General features: G+C 41.7%; 1 protein-coding gene across 4 annotated transcripts; it reads right to left on the bottom strand.

Moving 5' to 3' along the window:
- Nucleotides 1-1,584: 1,584 nt before the first annotated feature.
- On the bottom strand, nucleotides 1,585-13,833 carry gal3st1b (galactose-3-O-sulfotransferase 1b). Of its 4 annotated transcripts, XM_034192951.1 has the most exons (4): nucleotides 13,765-13,802; nucleotides 3,210-3,289; nucleotides 3,013-3,137; nucleotides 1,588-2,933 (listed from the first exon to the last, which is right to left on the bottom strand). In XM_034192951.1, exons 3-4 carry the CDS (start codon nucleotides 3,114-3,116, stop codon nucleotides 1,781-1,783), a joined length of 1,257 nt encoding a protein of 418 aa, XP_034048842.1. In that variant the 5' UTR covers nucleotides 3,117-3,137; nucleotides 3,210-3,289; nucleotides 13,765-13,802; the 3' UTR covers nucleotides 1,588-1,780. The 4 variants fall into 4 exon arrangements, with proteins under 4 accessions (XP_034048840.1, XP_034048842.1, XP_034048843.1 ...); XM_034192949.1 differs by lacking the exon at nucleotides 13,765-13,802 and having other exon boundaries at nucleotides 1,585-2,933; nucleotides 3,210-3,514; XM_034192952.1 differs by lacking the exon at nucleotides 3,210-3,289 and having other exon boundaries at nucleotides 13,765-13,833.
- Nucleotides 13,834-16,444: the final 2,611 nt, after the last annotated feature.

The following is a 16,444-nucleotide window of genomic DNA, read 5'->3' as shown; positions in this document are numbered from 1 at the left end:
TGACACTATGAATGCCATGCTTGTAGCCTATTAACTGGGCCCACATCTGTTGATGCACCAAGGCCAGCAATGACAATATCTTAAATATCTCATTGTGAGCTTGAAATGGACCCCAACATCACCGTAATTGACTGGTGTCGTGGGATCCACTAAGTATACCCTTATACTAAATATGAATGGAATTGGTCAGCTTCAGGCTACTCCTTCTGAATCTCTAGCCGCCTCCCCAAGTTCTTGAATCGCCTTTACTTGACAGTCTTCTCAAAGTTGTGGTCATCCCTGTTGCTTGTGCATATTTTTCTACCCCACTTTTCCTTTGTGTCAATTTAGCATGAATTAACTTTGATAAAGCAGTCTGCAAACAGCCACCCCTTTCACCAATGAACCTCTGAGGCTTCCTCCCCTCGTGGAAGGTGTTTTTGGGTGTTTTCTGGACAGCTATCACGTCAGCAGTCTTCCCTGTGATTGTGACTGTGTACTGAACCAGAAATATATTCATGGAATTTATACTACATAAATACAATTATTCAAACTTGAAATTAAATATTCTAATATTTTAAACCTCCTCCCCCCCCCCCCCCCCCCCATTTTTTTGGAGCTGTAAGATGTATTTATCCAAAAAATGCTTAAATTGCTTTAGCTTATATGTAATGAGTCCACAATATAGTTCACTTTCTGAAATATCTGACAAGGAATATTTTAATCTAAAGAGCAGCTTGGTACGTAGTTCATCTCTTTCTTACACTGGATTACCCCCCCCCCCCCCCCCCAAAAAAAAGAAAAATACAAAAAAGATGAACCCTAATTTGATAATGTTCAAAATGAAAAATTTTCAATAACTATATATATATATATATATATATATATATGGGCTAGATGTGGAGTGGCATTGTGTCCTTAAATTTTGGTTGTGTATAAAGTTGGGGAAATGATATTTGAAGAAACTTTTAGTAGAAAAAAGTCAATGCTGAGGGGGAAAAAATAAAAGGAACAATGATGTTAGCTAGGGTAACCATCTTTTGATCACCGAAAACCAGGCCGTGTCGCAGACTGAATGGTCCCACTAAAAATTGGTCCACCCTGCCTCCACTGCACATGCGGCATTTTGGACCACAGCAGCTCTTCTGAGACGGAGTCTCTTCACCCAAAGCGATCAAATGGATTTATGTGATTATTAACCATTAGATGACAACGTAAAACCTCTTAAATCATTCTAAGGTCAGTTTTAAGCAGAAACGAAGTGATAATCGGTGACGCTGTGAAATAACAGAGGTGCAGTGAACGCAACAGCTAGAAGCTCGTGTAGCTGCGGCGCTCTGATCGCTTCTACCATCTTTAATGATGAAATAATGCTGAATTTATGTAGAAATGATTGTTGTACAAAAGCTTCAGATATCTGTCACTGACTGGAGTGCAGTTTTAACCAGAAACGAGGTCTGCAACACCAGCAATGAGATACTCAAATGATACTCGAAGTTTACTCAAAGATGAAAAACAATGAAAACCAGGACATTTTCATCACTTTCTAAAACTAAAACCCAGGACAGCCAGGACAGGTCGTGAAAAACAAGACATGTCCTGGGATAACAGGACATTTGGTCACCCTAATGTTAGAAAATGTATGCGTTCACCACATTTCTACTTGACAAAGGTTCATTTTAATGCATGAAGAAAACATTTAATCTGTGAGCAGCATTCATTCACACAATGTTCATTCATGAACAAAATGTAATACTGCAAGATTTTTAAACGTGTTTAATCACAGTTTTAAATTCTACACTCAGTAAATGGCATCTTTTAGCCAGCCCCACAATCTCGTTAGCCACAGGCTAACTCCTAGCTCTGATAAGTACTGTATTTCAGGCATGAGCATTTTCTGACAAAGTGTCCTGAATTTGGGATCAACATCCTCCTTTATGTTGTAACCGAGGATGGATGACTCTCCCACTGGCTGCCAGGGAAGAAACTGCCTGTCCCGAATCATTCCCACCTCAACTGCATCTCCACCCTCGATGCAGATGGCTCTCATCTCGGCGTTCCTTCTCCTCAGTTCACCCACGTCCTGTTGCATTTTGTCCTTCCCGTACGCCTCCACTCGGGCCCAGAAAGTTGCATTAAAATGCTGGTAGAGCTTCCAGTCGGCCCTGTTCCACTCCAAGGCTTTAGCCCTCAGCTCTGGGCTCAGTCGAGTCACAGACGAGCTCCTGCGAGCGTTGAGTTTAAAAAACAACACGTCCTCCATCGTCCAACACAGCAGATCCTTCAGCAGGATGAGAGACTCCTCAAAATATTCCGCAATGAGGATGAGATGGAAGCATGTCGATAAGTTACGGATTATTCTCATTACGTGAGGATCGTCCGCCTCGAGGTTGTTGTCAAAACCCAAATCGAAGAAGAGCAGGTTCCTAAGGTAGAAGGAGTTGAAGGCCTCTGGGTTGTAGTAGGTCTGAGGATGGTTCAGAAATTCTGCTAGCTTATCATCGCTGGTCATTTTCCATGTGAGGGGAACCGCATTGTGATAATAATGGAAGGATGACTCAAACAGGTCACCGGGGTCACGTAAGATGGTTACGTAGACAGCATCTGGAGGCAGGAGCTTGGTGACCTCTTTGGGATCAAAGCGCATGTGGTTACAAACAATGTTGAAGCAATCTCCAGGTTTATAGTCTTTTACCTGGGAGAGCAAGAAAGGTGATGGGTAGAAGAAGTCGTTGCGTCCGTCGGGGAAGGCAAACTTGAGTTTGTGTTTCTCACCAAATCGAAAGAGGATGTTTTGAATTGTGCTGCCGGCAGTTTTATGAGTCTTCATAAACATGATGTTTGTTACAGGGGAGCACTCTGTTTGGTCGGCGCGTGTGCTTCGAGAGGGTTTTGTCACATTTCCCTTGTGTAGTTTTGACATGCCCAGAGCGCATGCGCGTTCACCGAGGACCCTACAAATAAAGAAAATGTGTAAGTGAACACATACACGGTCATGCCACTATTCTGTAAATGAGCCTTTTTTTTTTTTACCTTAAATCAACTTTGGCCAGATGTGAGAAGCAGTACAGCATCAGCATGATGTTGGCCAGCAAAGCCAAGATAATCAGTTCTCGCAGTGTGCACATGCCAAACATATTTAAATGACAAGGTGGATCCTGTAAGTTACAGTTATACAGAGTGTAGTACCTGTGGTGTTAACTTACAGCAAAAAGCTCAAAGGATCTCACATTTGTAGACGTTCTGTTGGCGTCGTAGCTAAATTCTTGTTTCACCTTGGATAGGACACCCTGTAGCAGCTCAGTCAGGCCTTCCAGCATATTAGTTACAATTACATATTAGTTACACATTAATAATCACAACAGAGAGATTTAAAATTACATCCACCCACTCGCCACTTTATTAGTTACACTTTAGTAGCATCAGGTTGCATTTACGAGCATCTTCTCGTAACTTTTAATACCATTAGTAGACCAATTCACTTAGACAAAATTTAGTTCCACTAACTTTAATTCAGCTAACATTCATCCATTCATTCATCTTCTACTGCTTAGTCTAATTAAGGGTCGCAGGGGGGCTGGAGCCTATCCCAGCAGTCATAGAGCGAGCACACAGGGCCACAAAGAGACAAACAAACACAGACACACCCACACACACACACCTACGGACAATTTTAAAGATTCCAATCCACCTAACCCGCATGTCTTTGGATGTGGGAGGAAACTGGAGCACCCGGAGGAAACCCACGGGAGAACATGCAAACTCCACACAGAAAGGCCACGGGAATTGAACCCACGACCTTCTCGCTATGAGGCAACGGTGCTAACCACTAAGCCACCATGCTGGCCAAGTCAGCTAACATTTTAAAAAAATGAATGGATAAAAGCATTTGTTAGAGCTTATCCATTAGTGCAATAAGTGAAATGAACACATCGTGTGAAGGCAACAAGTATCGGGGAGAGTCGACTAGTCCTAACGTCTTCATATTATTTTATGGTGTATATTACAACCCCAAACTGATTCTAAAGTTCGCAAATAAAAGCATTACTTTCAAATCACTAACAAACTAGATCCAGTTTTGTGCAGTTTACAAAAATTGACATACACCATTAATCACCTTTAATTGTACTGTTGTCTATAAATCTGTTGAATTGAAAATCAACAAATAATGGTAATTCACCATAATTATTTGTTTTTTTTAATTGTCACACTTTTGTAACATTACTTAACCTCCTTTAGTGCAACACATAGCCTACCATAAATGTAAAAACAACGTAAACATGCTCTCCTTCATACTAGATTAGATTAGATAGAACTTTATTAATCCCTTCAATCAATCAATCAACATTTATTTATAAAGCACTTTACAGCACCGACTGGTGTCCAAAGTGCTTAACATTAAAAACACAAATTTACAAAAATAAAACACATATAAAATAAAATTTAAAAACAACACATAAAAAAGAACATAAAAATAACAGAACATGTCACCTCCCCACTAAGTGTTAAAAGCCAGTTTAAATAAATAAGTCTTTAACTTAGATTTAAAAAGTGCTAGGTCAGGAATAGTACGTAACTCAAGAGGTAGCTCATTCCACAGTCTGGGGCCAGCTACCGCGAAAGCATGATCACCCCAGCGTTTATATCTTGACCTTGGAACATCTAAGTAAAGCTGGCCAGACACCCTTAATGTCCTACTGTAGGTGCGCCAAGTTAAAATTTCAGACAAGTAGGGAGGTGCAAGGCCATAAATAGCTTTAAAAACAAACATTAAAATTTCAAAATCAATTCTAAAACAAACTGGAAGCCAGTGGAGTGAGTACAGGACAGGCGTAATATGCTCACGTCTAAAAGTGTTTGTCAAAAGACGAGCAGCAGCATTCTGCACCAACTGGAGACGTGCAAGAGACGACTGATTAATGCCCGAATAAAGTGCATTACCATAATCAAGTCTGGAGCTGATGAAAGCATGAATGGCTGTCTCAAGATCATGTCTACTGAGAAAGTGCTTTATTTTAGCCAAAGGGTGAAGTTGGAAAAAACTAGCTTTGAGAACAGAATTTATCTGTTGATCGAACCTCAAACAGCTGTCAAATATCACTCCCAAATTCTTAACAGCTGGTTTTACATAGTTAGCCAAAGCACCAAAATTTGGTGTTACCACATTTGGTATGCCAGTGCGCTCAAACACCATGATCTCAGTTTTACCATCATTCAGGTAAAGGAAGTTTTGGGACAGCCACTGCTTTACATCACGAATACAATTAAATAATGATGACAAAGCATCACTCCCATTAGTCCTCACAGGCAGATAGATTTGCAGATCATCTGCATAACAATGAAAGGACAGGTTGTGCTGGGTTATAATTGACCCCAATGGCAGAATGTACAAAGAAAATAGAATCGGCCCAAGGACAGATCCCTGCTGCACTCCACAGCACAGAGGAGCAGTTGATGAGGAAAGGTCCCCAATCATGACAGAAAAGCTCCTTTCAGCCAAATATGATCTAAACCACTTAAGTGCAGTACCATGAATGCCAATAAAATGTTCCAACCAGGAAACAAGTGTAACAGGGTCAGTTATGCAGCAACAATGTGTGTATGAAGAAAAAAATTGCTGTACATTAGTTATTGGTATAATTACACAAAATCTGTGTAACCTTGATTTTATTTGTATTCATTTATTTTAGCTAATACCTGACAGGTTGGGCCTCCAGTTCAGTATGTGGAACTTCAATATGCACCTGTCCCCTTACGTTCACATTTTAATGTGACACCGCCCTCTATAAGTAGCGTTTTCGCGCCTTTCCTCTCCCCTTTTGTTACTGATGTCCGAGGGAGAGGTAAATTGTCTTGCACTCGGGAGGGAATTTCTGTTTTAGCCTTGGTTAATTGCATTTTTTTTAAGTTTATCGGCTAGTTTAGGTTTGTTATAAAGTACCTACGATATGCTGAAACATATCTGTGTCATTTGTGTAGGAGCATGTTGTGTTGAAGCCACTGACTGGAGGATTTTTATTTTTTATTTCATTGTTTGTCAGGTATGTTATATCCCGTTAAATGATTTAATGTATTATTCCCCTTTTGTTACAGATGTCCGAGGGAGAGGGGCATGTTGTGTTGAAGCCACTGACTGGAGGATTTTTGTTTTTTATTTCATTGCTTGTCAGAAATTAAATGGAGACGACCTCCAAAGATACCCACGTCTGAGACTCTTCTTCAAACACAACGCAGTCAGTTACTACCGGTTACACTTGGTGCCGTTACGACCCGTTGAATCTCCGATCAGCGCCCGTCTGGTCCCCGGGGTGTGGCTCCTGTCTGCTCCTCCTCCCTGTTCATCTCTGCCTCAGAGAGCTGCGCTCGCTCCCGCCGGCGCGCGAGGTAGAATGGCCAGTTAACGAGCTCGTTGTGGACGCACTCGCGCACAGTTCTGGAGTGTGGCTTTTGGTCTTTTTCTTTTTTCTTTCTCCGTGTTTGATTTCATTTTGGTCTGTGCTGGTGATAGTGCTGTGACCAGCCATAATTGAGACAAAAAAAATGGAGTGAATGTTGGGGGAAAAAAAAGGGAAAAACGCCCTGAGAAGACAGGTTAATGGCAGTACATTTTGTATTGATCAAGTATTTGGTGAACTGAGCCTGTTTGTTTTACTTAAGTTTTAAAGATTTAGATGATTTCTTTTTTTTCATCCTTTACAGGTGATTGTGTGCATATGCATTTTAGTTACATTTTGGGGGGATTTAATGCTCTTGTGCTGGCCTGATGTTGAATTGTGCATAGCTGTTATAGTGCGCCTTAAGTTCAAGGTGTTTATTTTATCTTTTTTTTTTTTTTTTTGCTAGTATTGCACTTATTGCCATTTTTGTTTAGCTGTTTGTGTTGTCAGGGTTGGAAATTTTCAAGGTTTGTAATATGGATTAACGTAATGTCACATTTGGGGTGGGGACGGGCCAACCGGTTGCTGGTAGTGGTTGGTTGATGTCCCCTGGTGTTCCCAAATATACAGCTGATCAGACAGTTAACCCACCTTTGACCCCCACTGCTAGTTCCACGCCAATTACCCAGCCAGACCCCAATCCCACACGAGTCATATCTGTTGATTATTTTGGAGACATGATTACAAATTTGGCCAAACAAATTGGGGAAAATATCTCAGCCAGCCTTAAAACTATGCACCAGTCTAGTACCATCCAGCCTCAGTCATCCAGTGATGCTGGTCTGTCACAGTTGAAAATTGTGCAGTCAGATGTTAAAGCTCCACCTTACTTCAGGGGTGATCATGCTGATGTGTTCTCTGTTCATGAATGGGAGGACATGAGATGTTACCTGAATAGGGTGAAATGTGACACTCATGCTGAAATGGTTGACCTGATCATGTCGAGACTCACAGGCAAAGCTAGGGATGTGGTGAAGGTGCCACTCTGTAGCTGTCCTGAACTGAGTTCAGCTGACCTGCCCACAGCTGTGTTTGATATATTGAAATGTAACTTTAGTGAGTTGTCATACTCTAACTTGCCCATGAAAGATTTTTACAGCACTGTTCCCCGTGCTGGTGAGAGTGTTATGGACTATTGGATCCGCCTTAACAAGTCCATTGATGCTGCTGATGAGTGTCTCCAGAGGCGAGGGGTCTATGGAGGACCCCAGTGCTGAGGTGGTCTTGATGTTCATTAATCATTGTCCTGATCCCAGGCTTGCCATGTCATTCCAACTGAAGGCGCCTGAGCAGTGGACTGCAGCTGAGGTTCAGGAGCATCTGGATGCTCACATGAGAAATATGAGAAAGTCAGCAGCCCAGTCCCAACACAGTGGGTTTGTCAGCCTACAGTCAAAGCCCTGTAGCAGATTCTTTTCGCCCTCTTGATTTTAGCGTGTCCCAGGCTGCTTTGGTAGCACACCAGCCAAAGTTCCCTCCTAACTCTTTACCGGCCTCTGCCCTGGCCTGCTGCCAGCCCCAGTCAAACAATGTAGTGAATTCCCATGAGCCTGTTTCTTTGTCCCTATCTCCTGCTGTGTCTGACCCGGTTCATGCCGCCGTTAGCTCACCTTCTAACAACTCTGGTGTTCAACAGGTTGTGGCTATGTTTGATAAAGTTCTGTCTTTGTGCAATGCTTCTCTTGCAACGAATCAAAAGCCAGTCAGCTATCAGCCAGTCAGACGTTGTCCAGCCCACCGTCAAGCTGGTCAACCACGTAACCCACAGGTTTCTGAGCCCTTTGCATGCAAGGTCTGTGGCTCCAAGGACCACTCTACCCATGCACACTGTAGGCTTTACAGATTGTGCCTCAACTGTTTCAGTCCTGGTCACATAAGAAGTCAGTGCCCGTGAGTCTCTTTCCCCAGCCATGTCACCACCTTCTCCCGCCAATGCTGATTTAAACTAACCCGCCTGTGTAGTGAGAGGGGTAACATGGGGCGGTGCTGGTGACACCCTCACTATGGATAATGACTTGCAATCGATCTATGTGAACAGTTGTGGTAAATTTCCTGATGACAAAACAGTTATTGTTGTGGGTTCACATAAAGTAGAAGGAGATAGTGACTTGTTTTATGCTCCAGTGTCTGTCGGGGGTCAGTCTACCTTGAGAGGGATGCTTGATTCAGGGAGCATGTCATGCACTCTCAGTGTAGAGGCAGAGTCCAAGCTTAGAGCTGCTGGTGCTCTTCCTAGCCTTCAGCCTGTGCCTGACATGTTGGTTCTTGTTGGCTGCGGTGGCCTAACAACACAACCCAGTTGTATCTATGACCTGGAAATTGAGGTTTATGGGTCCAAATTCGTTGTGCCGACTTTCCTTGTCCCGGGACAGAGAGGCGAGTTCATCATTGGCAGCAATGTCATTAGGCCAATAATACAGAGGATGAAGTCTGATGATAAATACTGGGAGATTGTCCACTCCAACACTTCAGACCCTGAGTGTGAGCAATTCCTTCAGTTGCTCAGCTGCATTACTCGTTGGTCTGGTCCAGAACTGCCTGACAAAGTTGGTACTGTCAAGCTGCGGCAGGCAGTCACTCTTGCACCACAGATGGAGTATCTGGTGTGGGGAAAGTTACCCAGTGGTGCTCCTGTGTCACCTGGGAGCACTATCATTGTGGAGCCCACCTCTTCTCGTTCAGCTCCTAACGACATCATTGTTGGTCGGGTTGTAGCACCCATGTGGGGAGATCGTTGGGTCCCGATGAAGGTCCTTAACCCAACAGTGAGACCCGTAACACTGCGCCGCAATGCAAAAGTGGCAGATGTGTTTCCTTGTGTGGCAGTGGAGGACCTCCCCCTTTCCCAGGGTGTGAGTAGGCCACAGACCTGTCAGTCAACAGACTCTAACCCCAAATCAGATGCCATCTCTACCCCCTTTCAGCGGCTTAAGGACTGTGGATTGGCAGACATCAACCTTGAGGGCTGTGAGGTGTCAGATGAATGGAATGAGCGGATAGCTGAACTTGTGCTTACTTACCAGGATGTCTTTTCTAAAGACAAGCTGGACTGCGGGGAAGCAAAGGAGTTTGGCGCCTATCCACTGCCTCACCAGGCCGATTGTCTTGCTGCCCTTGGTGGTAACGCCTTTTTCAGCACCATGGACCTCACATCGGGGTCCTACAACATCCCTCTCCATGAGTCTGACAGGCAGTACACGGCCTTTACGACACCCTTAGGCCTGTACGAGTACAACAGACTTCCCCAGGGCTTATGCAACAGTCCTGCATCATTTATGCAGATGATGATCAGCGTGTTCGGTGACTTGAAGTTCTCCAGCCTCCTCTGTTATCTGGACGACCTACTCGTCTTTGCTTCATCCGAGGAGGAAGCCCTGAAACGGCTGGAGGTGGTCTTCTTGCATCTCAGAGCCAACAACCTGAAGCTGGCGCAGAAGAAGTGCTACTTCTTACACAGATCTGTGAGGTTTCTTGGCCATATGGTGGACGCAGTCAGTCACTACCGGTTACACAAGTACTGTGTGATCCACAGTATCAAAGGCTGCTGTGAGGTCCAACAGAACCAGCACAGCAGGATTCCCTGCATCCACTGACAACGTGATGTCACTATGAACTTTTAAAAGTGCTGACTCAGTGCTGTGTTGCGATCTAAACCCAGATTGGAATTTTTCAAGGATGAGATTGTCTTCTAAAAATGATTGTAACTGTAAAAAGACAACCTTTTCTAAAACCTTAGATAGAAATGGCAGATGAGACACAGGTCTAAAATTGCATAAAACTGATGAGTCCAGGTGAGGTTTTTTAAGAAGAGGTCGAACCACAGCATGTTTAAAAGCAGCTGGAACAGACCCTGATCTAAGACAAGCATTGATAAAAGTTAGGAGACCCGCCCCAACAGTATTAAAAACCTCCTTCAGCACCTTAGCTGGAACAACATCAAAAGGACAACTTGTAGATTTTATGTTTTACATCAGCGAGAGATGCAAAAGAAATGGGCTCAAACTGTTCAAGCACAGCAGAATGTGCACGAGGAGCAGACAACTCAACATTACAGCTCTGATCAGTGTTCTGTCTGACTAATGAAATGTTATCAATAAAAAACTGAAGAAACTCCTCACAGGTTGTGGCTGTAGCGTCCATCAAAAGAGGTGTGTGGATTTGCAACTGAGTTTATAGTCTGAAATAACACTGGGACGATGACAATTGCTAGAAATATGAGACAGATATTGTGCTTTTGCCTCCTTCACAGCCTTCTGATAGACTGTCCCTCAGAAAACCCAGAGACACCTGTAGTTTCCATTTTCTCTCCGCCCATCTGCAGCGTTGCCTGAGGGCACGGGTCGTGGCATTTTACCAGGGGTCGGATTTTGATTTCCTGGATTTTCAGTGCATCGGTGCAACAGAGTCCAAAATTACTGTGCATGTAGAGTGGAAAGAAGAGAGGATGTTATCTGGGAGTAATGGTGAAACCAGTCCATTCATGGCATAAAAAAGACTCCATCCATCTTCTACCGCTTAGTCCAGTTAAGGGTTGCGGGGGGCTGGAGCCTATCCCAGCAGTCACAGGGCGTGAGGCGGGGTACACCCAGGACAGGACGCCAGTCTGTCGCAGGGCCACAAACAGACAAACAAACACAGACACACGCACACCTAAGGACAATTTAAAGATTCCAATCCACCTAACACGTATGTCTTTGGATGTGGGAGGAAACCGGAGGAAACCCACGCAAACGGGGAGAACATGCAAACTCCACACAGAAAGGCCACGGGAATTGAACCCACAACCTTCTCGCTGTGAGGCAACAGTGCTAACCACTAAGCCACTGTGCTGACCAAGTCAGCTAACATTTAAAAAAAAGAATAAAAAGCATTTGTTAGAGCTTATCCACTAGTCCAATAAGTGAAATGAACACATCGTGTGAAGGCAACAAGTATCGGGGAGGGTCGACTAGTCCTAACGTCGTCTTATTATTTTATGGTGTATATTACAACCCCAAACTGATTCTAAAGTTCGCAAATAAAAGCATTACTTTCAAATCACTAACAAACTAGATCCAGTTTTGTGCAGTTTACAAAAATTGACATACACCATTAATCACCTCTAATTGTACTGTTGTCTATAAATCTGTTGAATTGGAAATCAACAAATAATGGTAATTCACCATAATTATTTTTTTTTTTTAATTGTCACACTTTTGTAACATTACTTAACCTCCTTTAGTGCAGCACAGCCTACCATATATGTAAAAACAACGTAAACATGCTCTCCTTCATACTAGATTGATTAGATAGAACTTTATTAATCCCTTGGGAAGACTCTTTCAGGGAAACTGAGGTTCCAGCAGCATTGTGTAGCAGCACAGAGGGTAAGAAGCACACAGAGTATCAAAAGTTAAAAAAAGAAAAACAGTTAGCAAATATAACTATAAATACAAATACACAAAATAAATACCAGACATGCCGATCTATGCTGGTTTACTGGTTACTGTACTCTTCCTGTCATTCTCATTCCTGATCTCTGTCTTCCTGTTACTCCTCCTCCCCGAGTGAGGAGTTGTACAGTATGATGGCCTGAGGGACAAAGGAGTTTTTCAGTCTGTTGGTCCTGCAGTTGGGAAGGAGCAGTCTGTGGCTGAAGAGGCTCCTCTTGTTGCTGATGACGGTTTGCAGAGGCTGACTAGCATCGTCCATAATGTCCAGCAGTTTGTCCAGTGTTCTCTTCTCTGCCACCGTCACCAGAGTCCAGCTTCATGCCAACCACATGCCTGATTGGTTTGTCCACTCTGGATGTGTCCTTCTTGGACTAGGACTATGACTAGTTCCCAGCTGTGCTGGGTTGGGTCTCCTTTTGGTTTCAGAACTCCCTTTAAGAGGAACTCTGGCTTTTTTCAACCTGGCCTATATTTTTTAGATGTTTTTACATTCAACTTTTTGCTGGATACCAAAACAAATTTAATTGGTATGGTATTGATCTGCACCTCAAAACACCATCGTGTGCTGAAAGCTACACAATGGTGTTGTACTGGGGAAGCTAGAAACACAGTATACCCCTTCTTGTCACCACGTGGTAGGCAAAAATATCATTCGAAGTGTCGCATTTTGAAGCCATTATAAGCAAAAGACCTGCCCGCTGGAATGGCAGTTAACTAAAGTCAGTGGTTAACTGTATTGTTGTCATGGCAATCCCTCGGTGGTGACTTGATCACTTCCCGGACAGGATGGACACATCTAAGGTCTACATCCAGGGTTGATATGAGATGCTTGTGCGTGTGTTTAACGTGGGAATATCATTGCACGCCCACAGACACACGGTCCTTGCCAGATAATTAGCCAAATCCGATGGCTGGAAAATCCCAGATGATCAGGGTTTGAGGACCTGTTGCATCCTTCATCGGCCTTCACAGCCATTGCCTTACAAAACATCACCTCTGCTTGATTGAGGATGTCTTGTTTCAACAGAACCCCATTAGCGGTGTGTTCAACATTCCTTTTGGGTCTAAATAGTTACTGTAGGGGCACACATGGTCCCCACTGTATTTCACCTCAATAGGCAATCTGCTACTTGATCCACTCAGGTGTCACAACAAGGGCAACGGGCTGGATTTTGACAGCTGTGGTAACTGTATAATCAGTCATTGCTAATAGTTTCTTTGTTTTGTGAGGTAAACATTCTAGTTTACCTCTGTCGGAAACCTCCCCATGCTACCACAGACACAAAAATGACTTTTTTGCCTGCTCAGTGGTGATAAACAGTTTGGCTTGTCCCATAGTTACATTGTCACCAGTTAGCTGCTGGAGTGTTTTGACCTTGCCATCTGAATGTCACAACAGAAATCTGCACGAAGAGCTCATACTGATTTGCTTCTACTCTAATATGCTGTAATAAGCAGCTACACAATCTTGAAAATAAATAAGATTTTAAACATGATCCGAACAGAAAGCTGCACACAATCCAGATGGTAAAGTGCTGCACTGGTCTTTCTTCTAAATAAAACACTGGGCCCCTATGTTTGCACTGCAAACATGTTTATGGTTCTTAAATTGCAAAATGAATGTGAAAATATTTGTAAGAATCACATGGAATAAGTATTTCAACAAGAATCTGTTGATATATATGAAAATCGTCTGCAAAGTTCATAACAGGTTTTCACCTTGTGATACCGATGAGATGCCAGAAACCTTCACGATAGAACTGCTCCAAATTAAAATGACTGTTTACATCTTTGTTATAACATAACTGCATAGTCTAAAGAAATTTGACATGAATTCAAGTTATTGATCACACCAGCCACAGATCAATGATAGTAGAATGAGAATTTTTGTCATAAGTGAAAAAAATGTAACTTACCTGTGGATGACAGTAGATTTTTCTACAAGCTTAACAGAAATCTGTTTATGATGATGCTGTAGGGAGATCAGGGAGTTTTAACAGGGGGGGCCACGTGTGACGGCACCTGCTCCACCAATCAGGTATGAGGAGGAGTCACATGATCACGATCTCCCTGCTGGGGACCAGATTTCACCCAATAAAAGCTGCATTACATTTGCATCTTTTTTTTTTTTGACAGTTTATGTTTTTGAGATCATCCCAGTGCATAATTTACAAAAAAAACAAAACAAACATTTAATCCCTGACAGGGACTGAGCTACTTCAGTGCTTCCCAGTGGGGGAAGGGGGGGGGGGGGGTGTTATTGCAGGGCCAGATAACAGCTGAATTAATAAAATGGGGGGTATTGCAGGGCCAGATAACAGCTGAATTAATAAAACTATAAAATTTTTGAGTTTAGCACAGGTTTGATGCTTATTTTAGGGCTGCAACTAAGTATTTTTATAATCAATCACAAATCGATTGGACAAATCTATTGATCATTTTGTTAATCTAAAGATCATTTTCTAATTAGTCAAATAGTTTTGGTTAACTAACCAGTAAATCATGATTAGAAATCATTCCAATACATTTCAAAGTTGCATTCAAATATTTGTTGCATTTTTTATTTAAAAAAAAACAACTCAAATATAAAGGGTATAAACCGACAAAAATAAATAAATTAAAAACAATTAAAAGGCAACTATGGAAGAAAAGCAGTTTTGCCTTTTCCAAGACAAAAAAAATCCCTGAAAACAAAATTGGTGATACATTACCCTGTTGCAACTATTTTCATTATTGATTAATCTGTTATCTGAATTTATCGATTCGTTGTTTGTGCCACGAAATATCAAATGGTGAAAAATGTTAAATCAGTGTTTCCCTAAACGATATCCTCAATTTTATCATCCATTTTTTGAAACTGCCAGAGACGTAAGGAAACCAGAAAATATTCACATTTTAGAAGATGAAATCAGAGAATTTGGAAATTTAATAAAACAAAATAAAAAATGCTAAATTATTAATCAATTACCAAAATAGTTGACAATAATTAGACTAATTTCAATAAATTGTCTTTCTTCTTCTGAGTGATTGTTCTTCAACCACTGGGCTCGTTTTAACTCAGACTGTATTTGTTGTTTTCGTCGACCCTCATAAAAATTATACTTATAATGGTTTGATCTTTTCTGTTGCAGTATGGTACTTTTTGAAGGTACTAAATATTAAAGGTAATTCAGATAATCCAATAAAACAGAGCATAAACTGTGGCTTAGTACACTAAACATTTTCATGAACATCAGTGGTAAACTATGAAATGCATAATTTAAATTAAATCCTTTTCAGGGAACTCAAGACATGATTCAAAAGAAAAAGACCTGAACCAAAACCAGATGTGATTGAAATAACCTTCCAGTAACAAACTCAACCCGTTAATGCTTCTGAAGGCTCACACGACAGGACGTGTTGAAAAATTCTTAAAAACAAAAAACAGCTGCAATAATAATGGTGTCATGTTCTGGAACATCGTAGCCCAGAGGCCATTCTTGAGTCACATGTTCTGTTACTGTGTGTTTGATGAACACAGAGAAAGCAAAGACATCTGACATTTGAAACACCATTCGGCTGCAATATGAACACTGATTCGGTTTAGATTGAGTGCCAGTCAAAAATATGGAGCCATAAAAGCTCAGACAATCTGCTTTGTGATACTGTATTTGCTGCACACATTTATACTGTATTATTTGAACCCAGAAAGAGGAATACATATAGCAGTGACTAATAAATATTTAATTCAGACATTTCCACAGACTGTGGTATCAGCACTAAACATTAAGAATCATTTACAATCCCCTTTGAGGAGTTTTACAAAAACAATTCCACACTGAACAGTAGCTCATTGCTTCCAGTTGATTTTACAGTACTAAGGCACTTTAACAGCAGTGAGTAACAGCTAAAATAAAACCCTACAACACAGTTTATATACACAAGTCACAAAAGGTAACACATACTCTAGATACACTTGGCAGGTTAAAAAACAAAAAACTATAGAGAAGTGCTAAAAATATACATTTCTGAGCTTCTACACAAAATAATTCCATGTTGCATATCATAGATAACCCAGGATTAATGTTTTTGATATTAAAGATCTCTCTTTAGATTGTAGTAAGTGCATTAGGTCCTTAATTCTGATTTATTGTCACACATTTTACTGATATTTAGAGCAAATGTCATTGTAGGAGCAGCATGTATGTAAATATATAGTTTAATTTATTAAGCTTTGGCTTTATTAAATAGATTACTGTCAAAGAGCAGATATCAGAATACCACTTTATCATGTCCGACAGTGATACCATCAGTATGTGCCAATTCTACAAGCAATGAAATAACATTTTCCCTGTCTTTGTCAGGAACTTGGACCCAAAAAGGCTGGACACAAATACGAGACTCACACAGAGGCGTGGAGTGAGAAAAAGGATTTGCTGAAAAAAAAAAAAACAAAAACAAAAAAAAAACTGGTAAAGGTAGGTACACAGAAAGGCAAGCCAAAATCAGCAGCAGTATCCATATCATGAGACTTACTCAAGGTCAAAAGCAGGCAAAAAGGTCTGATAGCACAGCGTGGCAAGGATAAGAACTGTGAAAAAAGGCTGGTAGCAAAGA

The sequence above is a fragment of the Thalassophryne amazonica genome, chromosome 17 (assembly GCF_902500255.1).
Source record: "Thalassophryne amazonica chromosome 17, fThaAma1.1, whole genome shotgun sequence".
NCBI lineage: Eukaryota > Metazoa > Chordata > Actinopteri > Batrachoidiformes > Batrachoididae > Thalassophryne > Thalassophryne amazonica.
The sequence above is the reverse complement of the archived record's forward strand: the minus strand, read 5'-3'. Positions and strand labels throughout refer to the sequence as shown.

Excerpts from the sequence above, each read along its gene's own strand:
- gal3st1b (XM_034192949.1), bottom strand. The coding sequence starts at position 3,299 with ATGCTGGAAGGCCTGACTGAGCTGCTACAGGGTGTCCTATCCAAGGTG. Across the intron at positions 3,138-3,209 it reads CCAACAGAACGTCTACAAAT|GATCCACCTTGTCATTTAAA; the intron begins GTGAGATCCTTT and ends TGTAACTTACAG. Across the intron at positions 2,934-3,012 it reads CTGGCCAAAGTTGATTTAAG|GGTCCTCGGTGAACGCGCAT; the intron begins GTAAAAAAAAAA and ends CTTTATTTGTAG.